At 35.3% G+C, this 11,679-nt stretch overlaps 1 protein-coding gene across 1 annotated transcript in view; it reads right to left on the bottom strand.

Moving 5' to 3' along the window:
• Window positions 1-1,734: 1,734 nt before the first annotated feature.
• The window catches only part of TRPC1 (transient receptor potential cation channel, subfamily C, member 1), a 20,060-nt gene continuing 10,115 nt past the window's right edge, over window positions 1,735-11,679 (bottom strand). Inside the window, exons 7-12 of the mRNA XM_009890084.1 lie at window positions 10,739-10,878; window positions 8,498-8,641; window positions 4,382-4,557; window positions 4,013-4,214; window positions 3,253-3,447; window positions 1,735-2,425 (exon numbers count right to left, since the gene is read on the bottom strand). Coding sequence (XP_009888386.1) covers window positions 2,198-2,425; window positions 3,253-3,447; window positions 4,013-4,214; window positions 4,382-4,557; window positions 8,498-8,641; window positions 10,739-10,878 — 1,085 coding nt within the window. The 3' untranslated portion in view covers window positions 1,735-2,197. The remainder of the gene's footprint in view (window positions 2,426-3,252; window positions 3,448-4,012; window positions 4,215-4,381; window positions 4,558-8,497; window positions 8,642-10,738; window positions 10,879-11,679) is intronic.

Below are 11,679 nucleotides of genomic sequence, written 5' to 3'. Positions count from 1 at the left end.
CAATCCAAACCCCGCCAAAGTGCCTTGAAATAAGACAGTTTTTCCTAAGGACATGCCTACAGTGTAGAACACAGTGCCACGTGACAATGACCGAGCTAGCTCTGAGTGACTTTGTTTAACATATCAAAAGCAATTAGAAATAGCTACATTACCAGATAAACACACCCAGCTTCCTAGAAGGACTAATCGGCAGCAACCGAGTGCCAAGCAGCTAACACTGCATCTAGAATCCAGTCTAGCTTGTTTGGGACTGGCTCAGGTATCACTTCATGGCACTGCACGAAGCCATTCAAAAGAACTTAAAGTTAACAGGATGATTCCACAAGGAAACAAGGTAATAACACGCTAATACCGGCTACCTTCCTTAAACTTCTTAACATGACAAAGAAATTATTTTCAATATGGTACCTGATATAATATGTTTCAAATATGACTGATATTCATACAACGACATTTTTCAAGGAGCTTTTTATTTGTCTGCTTCCTTTCTTGGATATACACAACATACACAGCAAATAGTTCTTACGTTGGTGTTTTATTCAAACATGAGATCTGAGTCCAAATACAAAATTCAGTGATGCTTTTTGCTTTGAACACAAGAGTTAACTTCTTATTCACATGAAAAGCCAACAGACTTACCAGAATACCTCTATACTGTAAGACTTCTGGAAGCGGAGTATTAAACCCTAGTTCAGATATACATAATTTCATAGTACAGAAAATATATTACCTTTACAAGAAAGAGTTTTATAAGAATTCCTTCGAAAGAGTAAACATTCACATAAGCCTCCACTCTATCAACCTCCCAAAATCAACTGTAGTCAAAGACCACTATGGCTACCTGCGCCTTCTGGACATAAGACCATTTTAGAAGAGCACCATCATAGCTGTAAAATTGTCAGTCAATCCTTTAGCTGTCATAAATATACTTATTTTGTAATTAAAAATACAGGAATCTCACATTTCTCAATTACAATTTGTCAGCTTCAATTATATATAAGCATATAAAGCCATATAGGACCCTCTAGCACAGAAAATCCACAAAGCCCTTACTGTCCATTGTAAGCAAAGTCAAATCACATGTTGTTTTCACAAAACATAGTATTACTGACTCCAAAAAAATGTTTAGCTTGGCAACAACTGTGGTAACAAAAAAGGAAAAAAGAAAGACAAGTTTAAAAGCAGGAGATGTAGAACCTGTTGAAAGCAGGCCCTTCTAAACTACATCTGTCCAATGACCAGATACAACGTATGTGCCCACAGAAATAAGCCTACCGTGTTTCACAGGAATTGTTCAGCATTGCAAACAATAGCACCCACGTGCTCCACCTCATTTTTGTTAAATCACAAGTTTTTAATAATTCAAATAATTTATCATCCAGATTTTAAAAACCCAAGATATTAAACAGTAGAAGTTCACAGGTTAGTTTTAAAATTCTGTTCCCAATCTTAATATAGTATAGTATAGTATAGTATAGTAAAACATGTACTTTTGAGGCACGGCTGAAAAATCCAAGCAGGAATTGATTGTCTTACATATAACCATAAACATTCAAGAAATGGTTGGTCTATTCTCAGTTGAAATTTCAGTGTTCCCACAAAAGGGAAGGGTCCTGGTGATTTGATTTTCTGTATTCTATAAACGTGAGTATACAGTCAACGTTAACATACAAAACTTGGCACTAGAACTGCCTCTTTCAGAGCCATGCAGTCTTTGCATGCACTGTAACCTACAGTCAAACAGAATTTCCAACGGTGCTGGAAATTTTCTATTATTCTATATCTGACTTTTCTATTAAAAATAAACATAGGCTGGATTTTTGTTTTAAAAAGCCTATCTTCTCCCACAACTTGAAAAACAAGTATCAAAAAGGAACAAACAGCAAAAATAGAAGAAATAAACACATTGTGCTAGTTATGAAGCTCTGACACCTGACAGCCACAGTCTGGAACATTAAAAAATTCCTATATACAAATTTTATACACACACCAAGATTAAGAGTTTAAGAAAATTACTCTATCTGTTTTTGCATTTATTTCCACCTCTTCTGCATCTAGTTGCAACTCATGCAATCGCATTTTCAAATGTATTATTGTGCAATAATCTTCTTTTCTATTTGGTCTGGCAACAGAATTAGGTCAACACTTTCACCTATAGGTATCTAAAAGTACACCCTTTTAATTTAAAAGTTAGGCCTTAGTTTCTTGGATAAAACATAGCATATTTAGAAGTTCGAAAGCCAAGCAGGTCTCTCATTTCATTCCGGAATTTTGACAAGTCTTGCCGCAGTTCATTTAAGTTTTCCACAGTTGCCTGATCCGTGCTCTGCATCTTCTGTCTCATGGAAGTCAAGTAACGGTGGACTAAGCAACACATCACCTTTTGATAATTCTCATCTCTCTTTTGCTTCAGGTTTCTCCATTCCTTTAAACAAACATTAAACACTTACTATGGAAAAGTGATTTTTGAGCTCCAAGGCCTGTATACAATTATACAGACAATAAATAGGAACAAAATAACAAAGCTATTTTATAGATACATCCTGATGTGCACAAATGTACAATGCATGTAAACTGCCAGAAAAATTTAAATTAAATTGTAATCTCCTGTACCAGCAAAATTGAAAATTTTTAATCTACCTGGCTTGGTTATTGTCTTACAAGCAATTAAGACTTCCATAATCCTGAATGTTTCTCAGTGGACATTCCACCAAGTCATTGCATTTAGTTTATTTAATACTATTTTTGTCAGCAAGAAGATGCAAAATTAGAACTCAAAGTTACAGGATACAATAAAAAATGTTTACTTAAAAAAAAAAAACCAACAACCCTCCCTCCAACGAGAGGCTTCAGTGATCCTTTTTGGTTATTTGACACTTCTGTAGTATGTTTAAAACCAATTACCTGCCCCAAAGAACCTCACCATTTTTGAGATTAGCACACACTTCCTTGAGGTTTCTATGAGTTTTCAATCCACCAAAGCATTTTTTTTCAGACTATTTCTGGAGGAATGGGGGGTTGGAGGGAAGGGAGTTGAAATTCCCAAAACGGAAAGTTAGTAGAATCTTACTTAAGTAGAAATAGGTAACACTTACTTATATTTGGATGCAACACACATTATTCTATAGTTCCTATTTACGTTAGTGGCACTCACCATCTGACAAGAAGCTTCATGCAGCAATTTGCTGATTCATTTTAGCAAGCAGCGCCTTTCCAGCTTCAGAGCCTACAGCTTTCCCAATAATTTCTTACCTTTAGGCTGTTCTGACGTTTCACTTTGCCACTTGATGTATGAGAGCAGATCCATTTACTGAGACTGTTGAAAAGATAACAGATAGTCTTGGGAGAGGGAATAACATTGAAAGGTGGAGGTAGCGTGCATTTGTCATCAAAGTAGCTAAGCCAAAGCTTGGCACGAGCAAACTTCCATTCCTTATCTTCATGATTCTAAAGCATCAGAAACATTAACAGAGATCAGAAGCAAAAATATTAGCAGGCTATTTCATACGTTTTAGAAAACTTTTTTAAAAAACTGACTGTTATTTAACTTTGATTATATAGTATTTTAATATATAGATAATACAGTATTTTAATAAATTTGTTCTAATACAATAATATTAAATAATTAAAATACAAAACATATCTCTTCCATTCACTATATACTCTAGTGTAAATATAAAATTCAGCTATGAAGGTATAAACCCTCCATCAAATTCCCAAGCGCCACACCTTATAAAGAATAGCATCTTCACTTGAACAGCCATTGTCTCAAGAAAGTCTTCAATTCCCAGAGGGCCAAAGCCTTGCACGTGTTCAACAGGCAGGGTACCCATTTTACTTGGATCAAAGTAAATAAAAAGTTCATATTTGAAAGAAAGGTGCCCCTTATAGGCTCAGAGACAGAGCTTATCCACAGAGGTCTGTAGGTTAGTCTACACATCACAGAAAGAAATTTGTATAAAATTTAAAGATACAGCTAGCAATTATTGGTAATTAATCAGAAAGCACTTACTGCTATCAGCTGAAAACTTTTATGAAGCATTGCCACAAGGAGTTTAGTTAATACTATCACAACCACCACATTGTAGGTACCAACAATAACAGCACCCACAAAAGACTGTAATTCTTCACCATAGCTAAAACGTGTGACAAAGATGGCTACGTGTGCCAGGGAGAATATATACCAGAACAGAGCAAAACATGTCCCAATAAACCTACAAAAAAAAAAAAAAAAAAAAAAAAAAAACTAGTTAGGTAAAGTAAACAGTTAAAATTAGTTTACTTAATGTAAATTCAAGTTCAGTGAAAAATTCCAGTTTTGTTTAATTACTAGGAATTAAGGTCTAGAACAATTCAGCTATTTCATAGATATCAAACTCACGAATGGAATGTGTCATTGCTCTGTTGTTCACAGAAAATCCCCGCACAGTCCTTTTCTTCATTTATAGTAAATCCTTTATCATAAAGTTGTGTCAATCCAATTGTGAATGAGAACAAGACAAGAAGAAACATGCCCAGAAACTTTCCAAAATCTTGTAGCATCTGCCCCATTGAAATCTGTGAAATAGATTCATTTCCATTTTTAGTAAAACAGGCAGTTATTTGTTTGTATTCTCTCCTTCAGCCTCCAATCAAGAAAAATACATCTATTTACATTTTAAATGCTTAACTTAAAATTTAAGATGCTATACAGACCTCAAAATCAGGAGATACCCTTGTACTATTTTTCAGTGAAAAATTCTAGATATCAAAAAAAAATTAAGTAGTTTTAACATCACCTGATGAGTTCATATCTTTCAACTAACTATAAGCAATAGTACATACACCTTATTCTTTATTTGTAACACCAGTGGTAATAAGGAACTCACAAGTCAATAGATAGCAGTAAATGAAATGCATTTGAGCATAAATACCATTACAAAGTTAAGAAAACACTTAATAAGCAGACTGAATTAATCAAAACATTTGGAATCATAATTCATCACTCATCAAGCACTGGTATACCAAAGCCTATCTGCAGAACACAGAATTAATTCACTGTATGTTTTATGTAAGATTTTAAATATACACAATGTGTAAGTGTGTAAGCACACAAAAATTGAAGGGTGTAAAGTATGGAAGATATGACACTAAATTCAGATCATTAGTTTCCATTTCAGAATATCCTAAACAGAAGCTTGCAAGAATACAAATACACCATCTTTAAAAAAAAAAAATAAAAAATGCTTGTCCCTTTTTCCAACCCGGAGAAAAGCCTGACTTGCTCTTCTCCTAAGCACAAATTTTTAACACAGACACAGCATAAACTGTTTACAGCATTTAAATTACTCTTCCTACAAACTTCTTCAGAGAACAATATGCTATTATAAAGAATGCAAATATATATAATGGGTTTGGGTAAATCTAATCCTCTACACAAACCAGTGTGTGGAAAGCCTCATCCTATATGAATCACAATCTGTACCAAACCATAGCCCAGAATTGTATCACTGATCAGGTTTTGCAAGTACAAGTTTACTGGGAGATGAAGTGCCAGCTCCTGCTCCCTCCTATGCTGCTGGAAACTCACTACATACCCCTATTGCACAGCAGATTCTCTCTGATTCTTTCTAGTTTGCCACAGACATGGAGAATCTGCAACTGCAGGCAGAGCTATGCAGTAATCATACTGTTTGGTCAGAGGATTAACGTCATCCTCACACTGTTTCATCACATCTATCCTTTTTAAAGAAAAAAAAAAAACACAACAAAGCAAAACCAAACACCAACACAACATTTACCTGGTCACAGGCAAGAGAAACATAAAGCAGATGAAACAGGAATGCACAAAAAGTGCAAACCACCCAGAACTATTTTGTTTGGAAGAGAGTGTAATAACATAGCCCAAATACCACTTGCTTTCTCCATATCAGTCATGCTATTCCTTTCTAAGTATTCAGAATTTCTAAGCATTTGAAATCTAATGATCTAATCTAGGGGAATATTATTCTATTTTCTGTTCATAGTAAAAAAACCACCACACACAGCCAACTTAGAAATCTGTATTAAAATAGGTTTTATTACTCAATAAGTAAAGTAACTGAATGCTTAAAAATAACTCTAATAGCCAAGACAACATAGTAGCTGCCTTCCATCCCCCCACACTGTTAGGTTTCCAGGCCATATTTGATTAGCACCATTTGAACTTTGTGACCTACTTTCAGAAAATACTGCAAGAGTTGTTGCACAAGATGTACTGGCCAACAGTAACAACATAAGCTTCAGTGTGCCACTGAATAGGGTGACTGTTGACTGTTTGTATTTACTTGGAAAATTTCACAACATAGCCTCCTAATAAAAAACTTGTGAGAGATCTAGTACATAAATAAATATGCACATTAAACAGTGAATCTTTTTAAAATGTGGAGAGACTTCAATGTTCAATCAATATATATAACAAGCCTAATGCTTACTGCAACATGAGGACTTTAGTATTTTTTTCAAAGTATGCAAGTACATTTCCATTTAAAAATGTATAAAAGAAAGAAATACAAAAATAATTAACAGCAACATAGTCATAGCTAGAGAGAAAACAGCAAGAAGTAAAACAAACAAACAAACCCATGAGAGGACAAACAGGCACCTTCCAATAATATTGAAGCTGTTACAAGAACTATGAACATTCTTTTTAAAGCACTTTTTATGATGATTTTAAAAAGACCAATTTAACCAGTAGATTATGTTTCTTTTCAAAGAAGGACTATTCTGTATGAAAGAAAAATATTGTTCTGCATAATTATTTGCACAGCAAGATTAAGTACTCCAAGTCATTAAAGTGAGCTAAACCTTCAAGCTGGAGGCTTTCAGTTAGATCTTACAGCCTTGATACAAGACCTCTGAGCCAAAATTATTTACTTCAGATTTACTTCAGAATGTCCTTTGGTAAGCTCTAGTTGCAGAGAGAGAGTTAAAAGAAAAATGCTGCTTCCAAATATTTATTCTGTCTTTATGCTTAGTAGTGATAATGTTTCTTGCAGGAACTTTTCAGATCATCCTCTTGCCATAAAGCTCTTAAAACTAGTCCTGTTCGTAAGAGGAGAGGACAAAGCATGGATTTGACCTATTAGGACATAATTCCATCCATATAATTAATCACTAGATGACTACCCTATTTATTCCAAGTGTATTTTTATTCAACAGACACTTGCAAACCCAGTAACGATGATGTCAACCAGCTGCATTAACTAAATCCTATCACTATCAGGGGGAAAATAACTAACTAAAAATCAACAGTACAAGGCGGCAGTGATTTGTCATCATAAATCTCCCAGAAAGTCAGGCCAGAGAAACTGTAACTATACCTATGCAAAGCTTTTTTCAGTAAGCTCTGCCTTTAATAACGGGTGCTTTAGTTTGTAAGGGCTTTTCACTGGTAAAGTAACAAAATCAGTCAGTGCTGTGGACTCAAGCTGAACAGAAAAACCACAGAAAGGGAAAAAATTGTTGCTAGTGGAGTAAGAGGTGACTTCTACTCACAATTATTTTTTAGAAAGAAGCTTTCTTCCTCCTTTTAATCTAAAAAGGATTAAAGGAGGTAACTGCATCCTAAATGCGATGTTTTAATAATAGTCCAGGTTCCCTCCCCTGCCCCCAAAGTTACTTGACCTTCTGTATAGTGTCATATTGCACCCTCGGGTCCACGCAGTTTATCTGAAGTTTATCACGATGAATAGCACCAAGACTAAGATGAGAGGGTCTGTGCTTAAGAAAAGAAACCAACTAACAAAGATTCGAAACTGTTGTGGTCTCTACTGTTCCAGCATCACCACACAAGACTGTTAATGCTTCCCCCCACCATCTCTGGATGACTGAATTAAATGTTCTCCACAAGTAAAATGTGTTTTTAACTGTCATTATTAGTCAGTGGAAGACTCCAGCAAATTCTTGTTTTCCCTTCTTATAACTGGCTATAGATGACTATTTCAATACTCTCAAAATATTTATATTTTTCAAACCAAAGCAATTTGCACAATTCAACTCAACATGCAACTTCAGGAGATTGCAGACATAAAAAGAAAGGCTTTTTGATTACGCTTCCTTGCTACACACCTCATTTATCTGTCATTTAGAGAGAAGAAGTTAGGATGATCATTTGCATAGAACTTTACGGGGAGAACCTGATCCTTACAGTTTTCAAACTGCAGACTCTTATGCAGTATGTTAAGCTAACAACAGATGAAAACAAAAAGAGAGTATAGGTACAGTTACCATGGAAAAATATTATAAGAATATTATAATAAAATGAACTACACTAGGTCTTCCGTTCTTTTTCTTACCTTTTTCTATCTAAATCAGCATGTTTTACATGAGATATTAAAAAACCAAACTTCAATGATACTACTTTTTTTCTACTTTTTACTTTCTGACTTTCTTACTTCCATTTTTTTCTTTTCAATAAGAATCTTCATAGCAAATTAAGATCAAGTTTAATATTTTCCCACGCAGTAGTGATATTCACCTGGAGTGGTCCCAGAATAGAGCTGGTTGTGTACATGAAGAAGAGACGCAGGTAACTAAGAACATTAGCAAAAGCAAAAAGGCCTTCTGCCACTAGGGTAGGATGGAATGCATCCCAGTCCTTCCTCTCAGCATAATCGTGAAACTGCAATATAAAAAGGACAAACTGAGATCACAGACATTATAAATACAGAAATGCACCCATCCACCATTCCCTGCTTCTGCCTCCAAAACAGGCAATAGCATAAAATAAATTAACACACACGATTCATAGATGGCTCACCTCTTTCAGGTATCTCCTTCTTTTTAGACAAAGGCATTTTAAAAGCCATTCCAGAGGGAACTAGACACCAGATGATTTAAATTCAACATCTAACTCTTCCACTCACTTGCTCAGCAAACCATTTATTCCACTGTTCTGCTTTGCCTTCTACTGATTTGCACTGTTTGCTGAAACAAAGGCTTGTGCACTTTATAAACACGTGCATTGTCTAGTGTAATAGGCCTCAGTCAAATACAACATTAAAACACTGCAAAGAAAACTAATGTACACATGCAACTGCAATGTGGCGACCACTGGTCTTACCCCGCTTTAGAAAGATTTAGAAGGACTTACGACCTGGGGTTGCTTCAAGGGATTTTATGAATGATTACAGAGAATGGAAGTCACAAGTAAACTGTTGGTGTAAACACACCCTTAAAGAGTATACACTAGGTACTATTCAACTATTCACAGAATATCCACAGATCCCTAACTTTTGGCTTGGCTGAAAACATTCTGCATTTGTATCACCAGCTTCTGCTGTCTCAAAATGGACATCCAAAAACTAAGAAACTCAGAACTGCTTTAAAATAACTTGCCTGAACGTGTGCTGCACAAAGATGGCAAGAAACAGGGATAATGATGTTTTTATACATTGCAATTGCATGTGTACAAATCCTTCTCTGCTACAGAGACTCTTCCTCTATTTCTTACAGCTTTGGTGCCTACAATATGGACCTCAGATGTAAAACAAGCATTTTTATTTGGTTTTCTAAATAAACTATAAAAATCAATTTTGCTGTATAGAAGTGGCAAAAAAGCCATCATGTGCCTGTTACGTTAGACAGAAGTCCTGCATCTTCGAAAAGGTTATAACTTAAATTAATAGTGAAGGGCTCTTATCTCAGCAAAGGAACTACTACTACAAACAAGTGCTGGTTGCAAAGCAAATGGTTGGGAAGGCAGCCCAACATGGCATTCTTTCTCTCTTTTTTCCAAGAAATGGAGCTTTCCTTTCAAAATGATTACCAGCCTGTGAATCAATGCAAGGATAGGGAAATGAGCCAAACACCAAGTTGGGAAGAACTGAACCAGTTTATTTCCCTCCAAGCTGCCAGACAGCTGTCAACTTACAGTTTGTAATACAAAATAATAGTGCTACTGCACCAGCTTGAATTTTGCTAAAATATTCATATTCAATTGGTCTGGCAGCTTGCCATATGCTGTGCGGCTAACAACACAGGCAACAGAATGGGAATGATCATTTTCAAAACTTCTATCTTCAATCAAATCCAGATGGCTTTTCACAGAGAAAAGATAAGGGTCCTCTATGGTCTTGGGGCTTTTTTCCTTACTACAAAAAACAAAACCAAAAAAACACCAAAAAAAACCCCAACACCATAAAACACCAAACCAAACCCCACCAAAACTAAAACAATTAAGCACATGTAATCAAAAGCTAAATAAAACTTTCTGTAACAGAAAAACTGTAGGCAATCTGAAGAGAGATTACTATTAGCTTTCTGTATAGTACTGATCTATGGAATCAGGTGAACTCAAATGCAAAATCAGATGAGCTGTATGGGGAGATTTCTCCAAATGAAAATCCAGTCATCTGGAAGACCAGCCAGTTCTTAGAAGGAAGACAGAAGCTCTGTTTGGGGTCCCCAAGTACTTGGACACATCTTGATGCATTTTCTAACTCCCATTTGCCTCATCAACTTCTTTTTCAAGCCCAAGGTGCAACAAGACCAGAGATCTTGACAACAACTCGGCATATGCCACATAGAACACTTAACTCAGAAGCCTAAACTGTATCCACACAGCAGGCTATAACTAATGTTACACACTTAACTACAACATACTACTACTAACATACCACACGTAACACATCTCTGCGTATTTTGCAGCAATATACTAAAATCATATTTACCCAGTCAGTCTCAGAGCAGCTTTGGATCTATGAAAATAGGTGCTCACCTTGTTATGGGCAACGACTTTGAGAGCAAAAGTTGCCAAGTACAAAGAATTCATGACAAAACTAAGCTGATTACGGGATTCTTCTAGAAAGTCTTCTAGACCATCATACCAGAGTCTTTTAACATCTGACCACACCATTCCTGCAAGAAAAAAAAAAGGCAAGCCAGGGAAGTAAAGGCATCACACTGAACAGATACTTTTCTACAACCAAAACATTTTGACTGGCTTTTTTAAACAATATATTAGCAAAGAGAAAGAAGCAGAGTAATCAAGTAGATTTACTAAAAGCATTGCATTGGATTACAAGCATTAATCACAAGGCAACAAGATGTTTAACCTTTTCAAGCCTACTTTCCAAATAAGAAACACACTCTCCAATAAAAAAGGGCATGGGAGGAAATGAACAGGAGAAAAACTGGACAGGAAAAGGTCAAATTTAAATAAAGGTAGAAAGTTAGAATACAAATGCTTTTTCTGAATGAAAACTATTCACCTTTTCCCAAAAACATTATAGAAAGCATTACGCTGCTATACAAAGTATCAAGTATTTTTTGGAATTGTGTAGGTATTAAAAAGTTTTTTTAAAGAATAATCAGCTTTGTAACCGTTACTGAAAAGATCCAAAAAGTAGAAACTTTTCCTACCCTAACTGATATTAAATAACATTAGCAGAGAAAAGAGACCATGACTTCAGACTGCAAAAAGCAGTAGTTTAACTCAGAGCAGCAAATATTTAAATATCCAAGATCTTTATAGCAAAATGAATTTTACCATTGTTAACCATGTCTGGTTATGCAGAAAAATACAGTTGCTAAGAATTTTACTGACTGAATGTCTCTTAGAGACTTAACATTTTTATAAAACTTGAAAGGACTGTTAGATGAAATATAATGGCACCTTTGATTTCTACAAATATTTAATGTTGTCTCTTTTTTTTGGGG

This window comes from Charadrius vociferus, unplaced genomic scaffold, assembly GCF_000708025.1.
Source record: "Charadrius vociferus isolate BGI_N301 unplaced genomic scaffold, ASM70802v2 scaffold650, whole genome shotgun sequence".
NCBI lineage: Eukaryota > Metazoa > Chordata > Aves > Charadriiformes > Charadriidae > Charadrius > Charadrius vociferus.
The sequence above is the reverse complement of the archived record's forward strand: the minus strand, read 5'-3'. Positions and strand labels throughout refer to the sequence as shown.